Source organism: Chlorocebus sabaeus, chromosome 22 (genome assembly GCF_047675955.1).
Source record: "Chlorocebus sabaeus isolate Y175 chromosome 22, mChlSab1.0.hap1, whole genome shotgun sequence".
In the NCBI taxonomy this organism is placed as follows: domain Eukaryota; kingdom Metazoa; phylum Chordata; class Mammalia; order Primates; family Cercopithecidae; genus Chlorocebus; species Chlorocebus sabaeus.
In genome coordinates, this window is record NC_132925.1 from 91,956,277 (window position 1) to 91,972,847 (window position 16,571).

General features: G+C 42.2%; 1 protein-coding gene across 10 annotated transcripts in view; it reads left to right on the top strand.

Annotated features, from left to right (window-relative positions):
- MAP4 (microtubule associated protein 4) overlaps positions 1-16,571 on the top strand; it is a 221,976-nt gene that overhangs the window by 179,424 nt on the left and 25,981 nt on the right. For all 10 annotated transcript variants that reach the window (XM_073010256.1, XM_073010255.1, XM_073010254.1 and 7 more), the window contains one exon: positions 16,345-16,451. In XM_073010256.1, the coding sequence (XP_072866357.1) occupies positions 16,345-16,451 (107 nt within the window). The remainder of the gene's footprint in view (positions 1-16,344; positions 16,452-16,571) is intronic.

The window sequence follows — 16,571 nt, forward strand, 5'->3', positions numbered from 1 at the left end:
GCTCTTGGTCTTTTGGCTGGTTCACATTTTGCAGTCTGCTGTTTGTGGATAGAATTACTGAGGCAGAATATGTGATATCTGAAGGTAGCAGACACCTGTAATTCTAGTTATTGCCTTAGCTGTTGGGCAGGGAGGATCTGGTGAAGTGGGTCTGGGTAGGCTAGCCAGAACTGAAAATAATTTGGCTATAAGGAACAAGTTTCTATGCTTGTTCTTTGCCTTGGTATTTTCCGCTTCTTCAGAATATAAGGGCCAACTACCACTCTCTTCAGACGTGCTGCAACATCCACCACACCCAGCCATGCCTCTGCCAATAGGCCACACCCTCGCATGAGACAGAAAGGTTACTGAACGTACTGCCTAGTGGAGCCCCAAGTTGAAATCACATTGTGAGTTGGACATAGCAGCAGGCCTGTAATTCCTTGAATGTCTGTTTCAACTTCAGATGTGAAAGTGGTAAAACCTGAATCCGAGAGCACCTTAAAGATTCCCCTCCTTTTATAGAGGAAGAAACTGAAGCTAAGAGCAGTTAAATGAATTTCTAAGACTCTTAACTATTAAGTGACACAGATTTTAAAATCTGGCCTTCTGACTCAAAGCCAAATTAATTTTTTCCCCACCACGTCAGTAAATTGAGGATGTATACGTGTGTGTCATTTGTAGGGGGTGACTAGTTTTGAGAGAATGGGGTTGTTGAAGCTTACCTGATTTCTAAGGTATTTTCCAGAGTTTTCCTCTGGCATATTTGCACTGTATTTCAACAATATCTTCCCCACCCCTAGACCTTTTTTTTTTTTTTTTTTTGGATAGGGTTTCCTCTCACCCAGGCTGGAATGCAGTGATGTGATCACGGCCCACTGCAGTCTTGACTTACTAGGCCCAGGCAATTCTCCCACCTCAGCCTTCTGAGTAGCTGGGACCACAATTTTGTGTCACCATGCCCACCTAATTTTTTGTACTTTTTGTAGAGACAGGGTTTTGCCATGCTGCCCAGGCTGGTCTCAAACTCCTGGGCTCAAGCATTCTGCCCACCTCAGCCTCCCAAAGTGCTGGGATTACAGGTGTGAGCCATGGCACCCAGCCACCTCCAGACTTTCATAATTTTCATCACATATTGTACATACTTAATTATATTATTCAATTATATGTATAAAAAAGATAAGAAAGCGATAATTCAACTGTGTTCTGTTACCACGGCCTTTCTGTATCCAATCTCGCCTCATATTTTTTCTTGTTACTAATTAGAATCATGATTCTCCTGGCATTCTTCATTTTGTTATACCTCACTTCCTTTTCCTTAGCAACATCTTTGCCATAGAGTATAGAAACCAGGTTCCTTGCCAATTAATCTGTATTGTGCTTTGTCATGTATTGCTACTAAACAGGTCAAGATCAAGGGGAAGAAATGTATATGAGACTCAGTTCATGTTCAGGACAGAGGTAAATGGAAATTTATATTTTTTTTTAGCATTGCAACGTTGCCACTCATGATCATGAATGTAGTCCTGTGTCAGGTACTAAAGGTAATGCAAAAAGGATATATGGTTGATCCCTGCACTCTTGTTGGGAACTTGAGTGGTATGAATAGAGAAGGTGAGTTATTGGGGACAGAGGCTACAGTTTAGCAAGCTTTCCTGTGCGGACCTTGGTAATTTCTTTACATTTTATAGACCAAAGAAGAGTCTTAATTTGCCCTTTTTTCCAAAGGCGTTTAAAAACTGTAATCAAATCATTGCAGTTTATGGCAAATGGCCTTTAAAAAAAAAAAAAAAAAAGCAATCTAAATCTTTTCTTCATCTTGGAAAAAGACTTCTCTTGGATTTCTGATAGAATATTTCCAATATGCTGTGTTAGTGCAAGACAGTAACTTACAGCTAGACAAGAAAAATCAGCTTTGTTCAAAGTAAGAGCATGGCCTGTTCTTACAGTATAATTTTTTTCCCACAATTTTGTTTTATGGGTCCTTCAGCTTGAATATATAATTTGTGAGCTCAAAGCCCAGGGCAGCAAAGGACCATGCTGAGTTAAATGGGGGCAGTAGGCTCTGGTGGGTGGGGAAAACTCCAAGCTACAATTGTTAGAGTCCCTAAGTCTGGAGGTCAGAGAAAGATGAACTGCCCCCAGTGTGTTCACATGACACCTAACAGATCATTAGGCTGGAAAGAGCAGGGCTGGTAGCTGGTAGTGGAGGGAGCAACCCAGCCTCATCCAAGGAACCAAGTGGGGGCAGGGACAGGTGTAAATGCATCAGGCATTTGTTGTCACACAAATTTCTTATAATTAGAATACCTATCCCCAAAGCCCTGATCACTGAAGTCTTTAAATGAACCCTTTATTAAACTCTTCCATTATGCAGAGCTATGGATGGAGCTCTTCTGGGTTTTAGGGACCCCACTCAAGTGAGCTTTCAAGTGAATTTGATGAGTTGCTATGACAGCAAACCCACTCTTCCTCTGAGAATGAATGCCTGTAATTTTAATACTATGTTAAGGTGTAGGGTTTTTTTTTTTTTTAGTCCAATTTTGAACAATTTCCTGGATTCTTCTTCGGGGGTTATAGCTGGGGATTGGCAAATGAGTCTCGGTTATTTTTAAAACAGTTTTCTGAGTGGGTGAATGTGGAAGGGTGGGCATGATATCAGATAAGAGAGTGTGTGGGTATACACATATCTATATCAGTGAAAGCCAAAATAATTACTATCCTTAGTGCTTGGATTGGCACCATACTGTGTTTTAAATTGCAGATCTAAACAGAGTGCTAGTTCACAGGAAATTACATTCTCAGATTAACAGTAGCATTTCATTGTGCAGAAAGCAGCAGGTTCTTTCTTTCTCTTTCATTCATTCTTCCTTCCTTTCTTTCTTTCACATTTGTAAGTACATTTAATACCCAACTGCTTGAGGAGAGAGGGGCATTGAGGGAGAGGTGAATTTTGTCATGAATACTGGGGAATTGGTGTGATGTCACTGCAAGCTCTGTGTGATCGTAGGTGGTATTAGAGCTCCAGGAGCGAAAGCAGGGAGAGCAGTGGAAGAGACGATGTCGCTCTCAGACAAGCAGACAGCCTCTCTCACTGCCGCGTACGGTCAGCTCAGTAAGAGCAAGCCTGCGGAGTGCCGAATGGACTCCCCAAAAGAAATCAGTCAAGCCGGATTCGAATGGCAGAGGACAGAGGGCAAACTGAATGAAATTGGGCTGAATGTCAGCATGGACGGGCAACCGAAAGATGGGCTTGTGAAGAATGCCAGCTTCCTGGAGCAGAATAAGCTCTGCTTTTTTGAGGGGAAGCTAGACAAAGAGCTCAGCATTGAAGTGCAGGACACGGACTATCAAGCAGCCTCGGGTCACCTTGAGAGCAGGTATGTGATTTCAGAGACCTACCATCCCTTGGAGGGGAACTCGGTGCACCAGAAGACCTCCGAGTTCCATCTGGGACTCATAGAGGGGCCAGACAAAAACAAAACCATTCCAGTTCAGGGGAAGGTGGCAGGGAAGAATGGACTAGAGACCAAGAACCAGTCAGATCTGGATTTCCCTGGGGCTGCTGACGTCCCTACCAGGTATGCTAAGGAGCAGGAAACCAGTGTTTGGAACCCCAACTTTCATCCAGTGGTTCAAGGCCCTCTGGGCTCAAGGGAAGCAACTCTGGGAGAGATGAAGAATAGCATCATCCCTGGCTGCCCAGTGATTGGGGTGGTAAATAACTCTGAGCAGCTGAAATGTGAGTCCCCACTCCTGGTGTCTCTAGCCCACCCAGCCCCCATTATTGAGCATTCACCCACCACCATTCCGCCAATCACTATGGTGTTCACCCAGGAACATTTGAATGCAAGCTCTCACATCAGAGACCATGATAAAGAGTTGGAGAAATTGAGTTCTACCGAGGAGGAAGCTGTGCTCAACCAAGCCCCCCAGCAGAAAAAGACAGTGCGCAGGGCCCTGTCTGAATGTTCTCACCTCTCAGTTCCCCCAGCTGTCAACCTTGCAGATAAGTACCCTGAACCCCCTGCCCGAGAAGAGCCTTCTTCTGGCCTGCTGCCTCCCCCTAGTAGCCCAATGTCTAGTCCTATGCCTGGGAAACTGGGAGCTCCTGCTATGAAGCGCTCCATGACTGTGGGTGAGGAACAGACAGCTAGCTACAAATTGAGCCCTGGGAAACTGCCCATCGTGTCTACTAAAGAGATACCTCCTTTCATCTGCGAGGAACCAGTGGCCAAGAAGAGAGAAGAATTGGCCCACTTCAGCAACAGCAGCAGCAACTCTGGGAAGAAGGAACTCGGCACTGCTGGATTATATCTCCATAGTAAGCTGGAGCAGATTCCTGAAGGAAGCAGCAAGGAAAAAGGGCAGGAAGATATTAGTGAAACTAGAATTGATTCATGCTCCCAGGTCTGCCAGCGAGGAGAGAAACAGCCAGGACAGACAGCTCTGGCAGGGAAGAAAGAAATTGAGGTCACTGCAACCCAGAGCACTCCATCGTTTCTGTGTGAAGAGCCCCCACGTGATGGTATGTTTCTAAATTTTGCCTCCATTGGGAACAAGCAGACAGCAAGGAAGGAACCAAAGTGACAGATTACCAGCAGAGCACTAAGCAGCTTTTTACAGCCTGGTTCTGTGACTGCCTGGGGAAAGCTTAATTCCCTTGTGTTAGAAGCTTGCTGGGAGTGAGGCAAGAAAGAGAACAAAGTGAATCTTGCAGGGTCAAGCCGAATGTCTTGCTAGCATGACAGATAGTGTGAATTGAGTAGGTGGGTTTGGGGTGGAATGGGGTCAGAGAATGGTGGGCATAAAAACTAGAGCCCCTTTCTTGACCTCATGTCACCCTGTCCAACCCATCCCCCATCCACCCAGCCCTCAGCTCCCGGTTGGTTTGAACCAGATGATTCCTGAGCTCTAAATCCTCCAATCGCAAATGATTGATTTCCTTGCTTGAAAATCTGTCACTTTGTATAGATTCACAATGGGTTTATCAGCACTAACCTCCTCTCATTAAGTTGCACGATCTGGGTGGAAGCTCTGTTTTCTGTTTTGCTTTTGAGAACGTTTTACTTTTGTTCAAACTGAAAAAGAACCCTTTAAAGCTAGCTGTTTAATATTCTTTCTGTGTTCTTCATGTTTGACCCAATCTTGCTTCTAGTGTTCTCTTTTTGTGTGTGTTTTGAGAGGATTTGTGGGGAGAAAAAGAAGAAAGAGAAAACGGGGAGAGGAGGAGAGACTTGCAACCTAATAAACAGCTAAATGTTGCGGTCTTTGTGACTGCCTTTTGTGTCTTTCTTCCTGGCCCTTTTCTTCCCCATCTCCCATCCCCCCACAGCTCTTACTGTGGTGGTCTGAAAAAGCTTGCGTTTTTCTGAGTCCAGTTTGAGCACAAAGGGCCATAATTCAGAAGCTTGTAAATGGGGATTTAAAACATGTGTTTTGCTTGTTTAAAAAAAATAGTCTTGTCTCCTGGGACCTGTTTTCTCTAATATTTATTACTCTCAGTACATTTTTATAAAATTTTACTTTTTTTCTTTGAAAGTAAGAAATGGTATTTTCTAGAGGAGTGGTAAGTAGAAGACATATAGATGTTTTGGGTTTTTGTTTTTTTATGGAGATAAAAAACATGTTTTTTTATGGAGGCAGAGAAGTTTAATAGTTCCTCTTTGATTTCTTATGACTCCAGGATCACAAGCATTCAGGTGATGCTGTTGTTTCCTTCTAGCTGTGACAGAACTGTAAGCTCCTCCTGGACAGGACTTTATCATCTTTTTCTTGATCCCCAGGTGCTTTGTTCAGTACCACATACCTTCTAGGTGATCATGAGTGAAGACTTTGTTTCAGAACAAGTTCTTTCTAATTCACACTAACAGAAGTTTGTGCTAATAGAAAAAAATTTCAGATGACTGACAAATCCCCTGATCCATTTACCCTGATAAAAGTTTAAATGCTGACTCTGTTAACCACTCTGTAGGTAAAACTTTTATATGAAGATTGTTTCATTTAACATGCCTACCATTTGCATTCACTATCTAGGAGCTGGAAATTGTCCTTATCCTCAAGCAACTTTCATATGAAGATTGTTTCATTTAACATGCCTACCATTTGCATTCACTGTCTAGGCACTGGAAATTGTCCTTATCCTCAAGTAACTTTCGATCCAGTTGGAGGGCTAAGAGGCAGTGGGAGGGTTGTGAATCGTGAAAACATTTTGGAGGAAGTCACATTTGAGGTGGGCTTTGGAACCCTGGCATGTCAAACAATGCAGAGGGAAAGCCTTCCAGGCAAGGGAACTCATATAAGCAAAGGTATGAAGCCTAGACAGCTCATGTTAGGTAAAAGAACAATGGAGGAATCTCAGGGCATCCAGTCATAGGAAATGTGGCCAGGCTGCCACCATTGTTTATATCTCTCTTGGGACCTCTGCTTCTCCCTGCATATGTGCTCCATTCTCTTCCCTTTAAAAATCTGTATTTCCTCTGTCATCTCTTTTTGCTTCCCTTGTGGCTCTTTCTGCCCAGGACAGAATAGCATTGAGTTGCCATGGTTTGAGCTCCGTGGCCAGCTTTGTTACCACCATATATGTCAGGGTTCCAATGTTGCATGACTGTAATTTCCATGTCTTTGTCTATACTGACAATGAGTGAATAATTATATCTTATTGGCTCAGCTTGGTCCGGTCAACTGTATACCAGGTCCCATAGCCTTCTTAACTAATCTGAGTCATTTAGACTCACCCGCTTCATTCACCTTGACGCTTCTCTAGAGAAGAGAGTATAGGTTAAGGAAATATTCCAAAGCCATCTTTACATATGTGGCGAGAAATAATGGGAGAAAATTCTAGAAAGTTGTTTGGAATCCAGTCTTGCTAAGCTTCAAATGTCCCACTGAAAAGTTTAAAGCTTACTACCATGTTCTGAAACTGTGGTGACTGCCTATGACAGCAGATAAGGTAGCTCCAGGTCAGCTTTAGGTAGACTGACTTGCTGTCAGTAAGTGTGATGAACTGGAAGACCAAGAGTTGAAGGCAGACAATCCTGTTAGGGAAATTTGATTCAGGTAGTGGTAGATGAAACACTGAGGACATGAGAGGGGAAATATAACAGGTGAAGATAAAATGAAACTGGAATGTGGGCGGTGTGTGAGAAAAAGGAATTGACAGTCATGCTGTGATGTGAGGCTGGTTTTCCCAGCCGGTGGTAGTATAGGTAATAGAAAGACCCAACAGAAGAGCACAGTTCAGTGAAGGAGTTAATGAGTTCCACTTCACACACTTTTGTTTTGTTTTGTTTTGTTTTTTTGAGATGGAGTCTCGCTTTGTTGCCCAGACTGGAGTGCAGTGGCACGATCTCCGCTTACTGCAGGCTCCGCCTGCTGGGTTCATGCCATTCCTTGGCCTCAACCTCCCAAGTAGCTGGGACTATAGGCACCCGCCACCACGCCCAGCTAATTTTTATTTTGTATTTTTAGTAGAGACGGGATTTCACCGTGTTAGCCAGGACGGTCTGGATCTCCTGACTTCGTGATCTGCCTGCCTTGGCCTCCCAAAGTGCTGGGATTACAAGTGTGAGCCACCGTGCCTGGCCCACTTCACACATTCTTTTGTGAAACTCTGGAGATATGTAGATGGTGGTCTCTAGAAATTGCCTGATAGCTGGGCTTGGTGGCTCATGCCTGTAATCTCAGCACTTTGGGAGGCCTTGGCAGGCAGATTACTTGAAACCAGGAGTTTGAAACCAGCCTGGGCAACATGGCAAAAAACCCATCTCTAAGAAAAAATACAGAACTCAAGTGGGCATAGCAGCACGTACCTATAGTCCCAACTACTTGGGAGGCTGAGGTGGGAGGATCACTCAAGCCCAAAAGGATGAGGCTACAGTGAACCAAGATCGTGCCACTGTGCTCCAGCCTGGGAGACAGACCAAGATCAGGTCTCAGAACAAACAACAAAAAAGAAGTTGCCTGATATATCCATGAGACAAGGGAGGGAGCTTGTTGAGAGCTACCATCTGGGAGAGAGAAAGCAGTTTCTGCTTATGTGCAGTTACATTTATTTGTACAGGTTGAGTTACTGCATGCCTGTATCATAGACAATGTGACTTTATGAAGTATTCATGTTGTTTACTGAAAATGCTGAACTTATTGAAAAATATTTATAGGGTCTGGGGCCAATGGCAGCTAGTTACACAGATAAGATCTTCTTTGAGCTTGCTGTAGAACAAAGGCGTTACCAAATTTACGCAGTTGTTGGCTATGGTTTTTCCCTATTACAGTTTAAAACTATAAAAATGCTCAGTTTTTGACTCTTAAGTACATATGGTTCAAACATCAAAAAGTACAAAGTGCTCTTCATTAAGAAAACCTCCTACCAAGACAAGATGATATCAACTCATTGTTTTCTGCTCCTTCCCTATAAATACAACTAAATACTCTGGAAATAATTGAAGATAATTCCATAAAAGAATATGAGGTAGAAAGAAGGCAAACCTGGTAGGGATCTCAGGACTTGAGGAATGACAGTGCAGTGAATTCCCTGGGATTGATCAGTTGATTGATTGATTAATGGTAGAGATGGGGTCTTGCTCTATTGCCCAGTCTAGCCTCGACCTCTTGACCTCAAGTGATCCTCCTTGCTTAACCTCCCAAAGTACTGGTATTACAGGCGTGAGCCACTGCACCCATCCCCTGGGTTTTCTTTTTGTCTCCTGCATATCCCTGGCTGGGCACTAGAGAGGCCTGTAACCTGGAATTAACAACAAGCATAGACTGAAAAAAAAAAAAAAAGAAAACAAAATCTGTTCTCTATTGCCAAAAAAGCAAGAAAGAAAAAAAACCAGCAAAGACCTAGTGGTGAGCCCTATTTCACTACCCATCCCCAATAGTGGGCTCAGTCTGCCTGCAGGTACAGTGTCAGTGCAGCCCATAAGGGCCTTCCTGTTGTCCACTCCACACTCAGCAGAAGCTGTAGGCCCGATCCACCCACATCACCAGCAACTGCAGGGAGGCCTGTCCCTTGTCCCCTACCAGGTAACAGCACCAGTGGCTTCTATAGCCCTGGTGTCTTGTAATCCTCTACCCAGTGGCAGGAGACTTTCGTAGTTTTCAAAACCTCTACTTCCTTCCCCTTAGCAGGAGAAAGTCCCCAAGGTAGGTGTTTCCTGCTCCCAGCAACCCCAGCAGAGATCAAACAAGAGGTCTGCCTGTCCCAGGCAGCCAGAGAGCAGTCCAGAGGAAGCTGTGTCTAGTCTATGGTTCCAGCATCACTCAGCCCCTATGTGCTGACACTGGGTGGCCCAGGTAAGTCCCTACAGCCCTTTCAGGCAGTACCAAAAGGGATTAGTTAGAACCTTAGCAGAACCAGAACACAATAGGCCATAATTGCATTGCAAGGACTCTAGAAACCAAATTGTCATCAGAACTACAGTCATAACCTGTAGACTAAATATAAACAATATAAACAGGATGATTGCATGCTAAAGTACAAAATTAGAATTTTAAAGCAGCCATCATAAAAGTACTTTAACAAGCAATTATGAATTCTCTTGAAACAAATGAAAACTAAAACCCTCAGCAAAGAAATAGAAGTTACATAAAAAGAACCAAATGTTAATTGTTGATATGAAAAATACAATAATTAAAACCTTATATGGGCTCAGCAGCAGACTGCAGATAACAGAAGACAGAATCAGTGAAGTTGGGGACAGATCAATAGGATTTATTCAATCTGAACAACAGAGGAAAAAATGGTCTACAAGAAAAAATATATCTTCAAACCCATGGGACAATAACAAAAGATCTAACATATGTATCATCAGAATCGCAGGAGAGGAGCAAGAATGCAAGGCTGAACAACTGTTCAAAGAAATAATGACTACAAACTTCCCAAATTTGACAAAAGGCAAAATTTATAGATTCAAGCAACTGGACAAATAACAAATAGAATAAATGCAAAGAAATCCATGCCATGACTTTTCATAATTAAACTTTTATAAACTAAAGACAAAAATCTTTAAAAACAAGCAAAGAGATATGATGCATTAGGGAAACAGCAATTTTCTTTTTTAACCTTCCTTACGGTGCTGAGGAAACAGCAATTTAAATGACAGCCTGTTTCTTATCAGAAACTGGGGAGTGCAGAGAGAAGTGGTGTATTTTTCAAGTGTCAAAAGAACTGTCAACTGCAAATTATTTGGTAAAACAATCCATCAGGAATGAAGGGGAAATAAATAAAAAAGACATTTTTAGATAAAGGAAAACTAGGAATTTGTTGCTAGTAGACATACCTTAGAGAATGGCTAAAGATTAGAAAAAAGATAAGTTATGGTAACAGAAGGCAGCTTGGAATTTCAGAAAATAAAAGAACAACAATGGAATGGGTAAAAATATGGAAATAGCCAGGTATGGTGGCTCATGTCTGTAATCCCAGCACTTTGGGAGGCTGAGGCAGGTGGATCATCTGAGGTCGGGAGTTCGAGACCAGCCTGGCCAACTTGGAGAAACTCCATCTCTGCTAAAAATACAAAATTAGCCGGGCATGGTGGCTCATACCTGTAATCCCAGCTACTCAGGAAGGCTGAGGCAAGAGAATCACTTGAACCCGGGAGGCGGAGATTGTGGTAAGCCAAGATCATGGCATTGCACTCCAGCCTGGGCAACAAGAGCGAAACTGGGTCTCCAAAAAAAAAAAAGGAAATATAATAGACTTATCTCCTCATGAATTTTTTAAAATCATAAATCATATATGAAGCACAAATTGTAATACTATCTGATGTAGTGCTTAATCTGTGAAGAGGAAACACTTAAGACATATCTTAAGGCTGGGCGCAGTGGCTCACACCTGTAATCCCACCACTTTTGGAGACCAAGGTGGGTGGATCACTTGAGGCCAGGAGTTCGAGACCAGCCTGGGCAACATGACGAAACCCCATCTCTACTAAAGATAAAAAGAAAAATTAGCCAGGCATGGTAGTGCACCCCTGTAATCCCAGCTGCTCGGTTGGCTGAGGCATGAGAATCACTTGAACCTAGAAGGCAGAGGTTGCAGTGAGCCGAGATTGCACCACTACACTCCGACCTAGACGACAGAGCGAGACTCTGTCTTTAAAAAAAATTAAAGTAGGGAGAAAATAAAGGATCCTAAATGGAAGTAAGGTTCCATCCAGTAGGTCACTCAAAGTAGTAAAACATAGCTGGGTGTGGTGGTGTGCACCGGTAGCCCCAGCTACTCAGGAGGCTGAAGATGGTAGGATCACTTGAGCCCAGAGTTTGAGACCAGCCTGAGCAACACAGTGAGACCCTATCTCTAGAGAAAAAAACAGTAGTAGAACATTGATACCAGTTTGTTTTATATATATTGTTATACCTAGAGCAACCACTAAGAAAACTATATACAAAGCAATATACTCAAAAACTTTTTTTTAATAAAAATAGAATTCTAAAAAAATATTCAGGTAACCTTGGGTGAGACGTAATTTAAAAAAATGAAAAAAGGAAATTAAAAAGATTAAAAATGTTCAGGTAACCAACAGGAAGGCAAGAAAGTGAAACAGAGAAATGAGAAAGAGAACAAATAAAAAATAAAATATCAGACTTAAGCCCTAACATAGCAGTAATTATTTTACTTTATTTCATTTTTTATTTATTGAGATGGAATTTCACTCTTGTTACCCAGGCTGGAGTGCAGTGGTGTGATCTCAGCTCACTGCAACCTTCGCTTCCCAGGTTCAAGTGATTCTCCTGCCTCGGCCTCCTAAGTAACCGGGATTACAGGCGCCCACTACCACACCCGGCTAATTTTTGTATTTTTAGTAGAGATGAAGTTTCACCCTGTTGACCAGTCTGATCTCCAACTCCTGACCTCAGGTGATAAGCCCACCTCGGCCTCCCAAAGTGCTGAATGGATGTACCTGACCATCCATTCAGTACCTGACCATCAGGAATTATTTTAGAAGCAAATGGTCTGAGTACTACAATTAAAAGACAAAGATTGGAAGAGTAGATTTTTTTAAAAAAATGTCTCAAGTAGGCCAGGTACAGTGGCTCCTGCCTGTAATCCCTTCGGGAGGCTGAGGCAGAAGGATCACTTGAGCCTAGAATTCGAGACCAGCCTGAGCAACACAGGGAGAACCCATCTCTACAAATAATTTTAAAATTAGCCGGGCATGGTGGCACATGCCTGTGGTCCTAGCTATTCGGGAGCTGAAGTAGGAGGATTGCTTGAGCCAAGGAGGCAGACGCTACAGTGAGTACAGTCAGCCATGATCACACCTGTCTTAAAAAGAAAAAAAAAATTGCCTAAGTATATGCTGTCTACAAGAGATGCATAACAAACATAAGGACATAGGTAGGTTGAAAGTTAAAAGATGGAAAGAAATATGTTAATTTTTTAAAGTAACAATAGCTATATATAATGATTTTTTGTGTGTGTGTGTGTGTATATGTGTGTGTGTGTATGTGTGTGTGTGTGTGTATGTATGTATATATATAGAGAGAGAGAGTTGTTTTTCTTGTTGCCTTGACTCACTGGGCTCAAGCAATCTTCCCACCTCAGCCTCCCAAGTAGCTGAGTCTTATAGGCATGCACAACCATGCCCCACTAATTTTCTTTTGATTTTTGTAGAGAGGACGTCTCACTTTGTTGCCCAGGCTAGTCTCAAACTGCTGGCCTCAAGTGATACTCTGCCTCAGCCTCCCAAAGTGCTGGGATTACAGATTACCTGGCCTGGAGTGACTAACACCAGACAAAGTAGATGTCAGAGAAAAGAAGAAAGGATCAATCCCACTGAGAAAACTTAGCAGTTCTAAATGTATGCACACCCAGAAACAGAGTGTCAAGATACATGAAACAAAAACTGACAGAGCTAAAAGGAGAAGTACACAAAGTCACAATTACAGTTGGGGACTTCTATGTCCCACTGTGAACAATTGATAGAACTACTAGACAGAATGTTAGTAAAGATGTAACAGTGCCATCAAACAACAAAATCTCATAGACATTGATAGAAATTCCACTCAGTCACAGAATATACATTCTTCCCAGGTGTCCCCTAAACACTCACCAAGATGGATCTTGGGTCATAAAACCAACTTTAATCAATTGAAAAGATTGAAATTATGATGGGGCATGGTGATTTATGCCTGTAATCCCAGCATTTTGGGAAGCCGATGTGGGAAGACTGCTTGAGACCAGTCCGTTTGGGCCACATGGCAAGACCTCCATCTCTTCAAAAAAATGTTTTTTTGTAAATTATTCAGGTATGGTGGCATGTGCTGGTAGTCCCAGCTACTTGGAAGGCTGAGGCATTAGGGTCTCTTGAGCCCAGGAGCTCGAGGTGGCAGTGAGCTGTGATCACTCCACTGTAGTGCAGCCTAGGCGACAGACTTCATCTCTTAAAAAAAAAAACTGAAATTGGAATTATTTCAGGTATACAAGGTTAGTGCAATAATCAAAAGTAATCTGTCGGCCAGGTGCGGTGGCTCACGCCTATAATCCCAGCACTTTGGGAGGCCGAGGCGGGCGGATCACGAGGTCAGGAGATCGAGACCATCCTGGCTAATGCGGTGAAACCCCGTCTCTACTAAAAATACAAAAAAAAAAAAAAAAAAAAAAAAAAAAAAAAAAGGCCAGGTGTGGTGGTGCGCTCCTGTAGTCCCAGCTACTTGGGAGGCTGAGGCAGGAGAATGGCGGGAGGCAGAGCTTACAGTGAGCTGAGATCGCACCACTGCACTCCAGCCTGGGCGACAGAGTGAGACTCCATCTCAAAAAAAAAAAAAAAGTAATCTGTTATATCATAGTCTAAAGAAAATAAATTGTAAACACAGAAAATTCATTTAAGATAATCAAATAACCATTCATGTTAAAACTCTCAGCAAAGTAGGAATAGAGAGAAACTTTAAATTTAACTTGACAAAGAGCATCTACAGAAAGCCTACAGCTAACATCGTATTTAGTGGTGAATAAGCGAATGCTTTCTATCTAAGATTGGGAACAAGGCGAGGATATCTACTTTTAAATATAGTGTACTGGAAGTTATTATAGAGATGGAGAACATACTAGTTGCCATATATTTAGGGATTGGAAAGGGGATAGGGTAGATATTCATATTCAGGGGTAACATGAAGGAGCCCTATTGATTGTAACCAACCACTCCAGGCCAGGTAATCTGTAATCCCAGCACTTTGGGAGGCTGAGGTGGTGGTGGTTACACAAAGCTACACTTGATAAAGTTGCATAGCACTACACACACTAACACACAAACACACACACACAAATGAGTGCACATAAAGCAAAAAATGTGAGTAGGCTCTGTGGGTTGTCTCCATTTCTTGGTTTTGATAGTATACTGTATTTACGCAGGATGTCAACACTTGGGGAGACTGGGTAAAAGCGTACACAGGGACCTTCCCTATGTATTTATTTGCAATTTTCTGTGAATCTGTAATTATTTCTCAAAGTTTCAAGCCTCCTAACCTCCCCAGTTTTGTGTCCCATCCTTTCCCTCAAAAATGTTCTTTAATACAATCCTTTCAAAGATTCTTTTAAAATGCATATACAAGTGTATTTGCAATATCTTTTCCCCCATCCCTTTTCAAGACCAATGGTTTCACATTATACTTATGCTTTGTTGTTTTTTTCTAATAGAGACCATTGCATGGTAATCATAAAAGAATTTCTCCATGCTTTATTTTTTCACATTCAGAGATTACATTGATATTTCTACCATAATAACCAGTTTTCTATTAACAGACTTCTGGATTGTTCTTTTGCTTTTAGAAACAATGATCTGGTAGAAACCTTGCACATTTACTATTTTGCTGATGTGTAAATACACTTCTAGGATAAATTACTAAAAATTAGTTTTCTGGATTAGAATTTGTCTGTCCTTGTAATTTTCAGAAAATGACACTGCCAGGCAGCCCTGCCTATGGGTCATAGCAGTTCACATACCTCCCAGGTATATTTCCCCATATTATTCTCAATAGTTATTTTAAACTTTTAGGACTTTTGACAATATGTTAGTGTTAAAATGGCATTTCAGGCCAGGCATGGTGGTTCACGAAGCCTATAATCCCAGCACTTTGGAAGGCCGAAGTGGGTGGATCACTTGAAGTCAGGACTTTGAGACCAGCCTGGCCAACATGGTGAAACCCTGTCTCTACTAAAAATACAGAAATTAGCCGGGTGTGGTGGTGCATGCCTGTAATCCAGCTACTTGGGAGGCTGAGGCAGGAGAATTGTTTGAACAGGGGAGACAGAGGTTGCAGTGAGCCGAGATCGCACCATTGCACTCCAGTCTGGGTGACAGAGCGAGACTTTGTCTCAAAAAATAAAATAAAATGGCATTTCAGTGGGGTTTTAATTTTTGTTTTTCTTATACTTAACATTGTACATCTTTTCGTAGTTTCAAAAAACTTTGTATCTCTTTTCTATAAAGTCTGTTCACATTGTTTTGGTCATTTTCCCAGTGGATTATTGGCCTTTGTAGCAGTTACTGATTTGTGGTAGTAATTTATAGACTAAGCTCTTTGTCTTTGGTATGAGGGTCAAGTAGTTCTTCTGTTTGTCATTTGCCTTTTGACTTTTATTATAGTGTTTTGTCTTATTTTGTTTTCTGCCACGTTGAAGTTTTATATTTTTCTTTAGTCAAACTTACCTTTTGTGGCCCCTTGACCTTGTAACGGTTAGAAAGGCCTTCCCCACAGCAAGGTTATGTATTTCACGGTATTTTAATGCTCTCAGTTATAGTACTGTTGAAATCTGAAGTAACCTCTCCACAGAGAGGAGGCTATGTTGCCTTAGGTAGGAGACTTATTTCTGGCCCTGAGTCTGGTTCCATGGGTCTCCTCGGCCTTGTTGGAAATCTGGGTCACTGTTAGAACTAGATCAGGTTAATCTCACATCCTCCATAAAGTGGTTCTTTATAGGGAAAGGAAGGAAAGGGAGTCATTGAATGATCTTCTGGCTCTTATCCCATCTCACAGCAACCTTTATTCCAAAGATAGACTGGTAGAAGAGGTTTTTGTCCTGTTGCATGGAGAGCTAGTGGTTGGAAGACAGAGTCCCTTTGGTCTCTAGGGAAGGGAAACCAAACTTAAAGGACCATTTCTTTCCACTGATCATTTGTGCATGTGCCACTTAGACTACTTTTCCACAGGGTCAGGCTTCCTGAATCTGAGGAATCTAAAACTGTCCTCCATCACAATGAGAACTTGGGAGTCTTGTCCACATTTCAGCAGCACAACCCTGTGGACTTTTTTCAGAATGAAGTGCTAGTTAGTGGTCTCTCTTTGCTAAACCTTGTATTTTCAAACTGGGTATGAAAAAATGTTTGCTTAGCACAATTCCCACCCACCCTCTCCCCTTAGGAATAGCCAGGCCAGAAGAAGGAAGGCCTGCTGTGAGTGGGACCGGAAATGACATCACCACCCCACCAAACAAGGAGCTCCCACCAAGCCCAGAGAAGAAAACAAAGGTAGGTGCCAGAATGGTGGTTATCTTCTACTGCCATAATTTTTAAACAAGAGTATCTTCTGCTATTATTGCTTGAATCACAAATGAAATTTCTTTTTTCTGAGCTATTATTGTCCTTCCT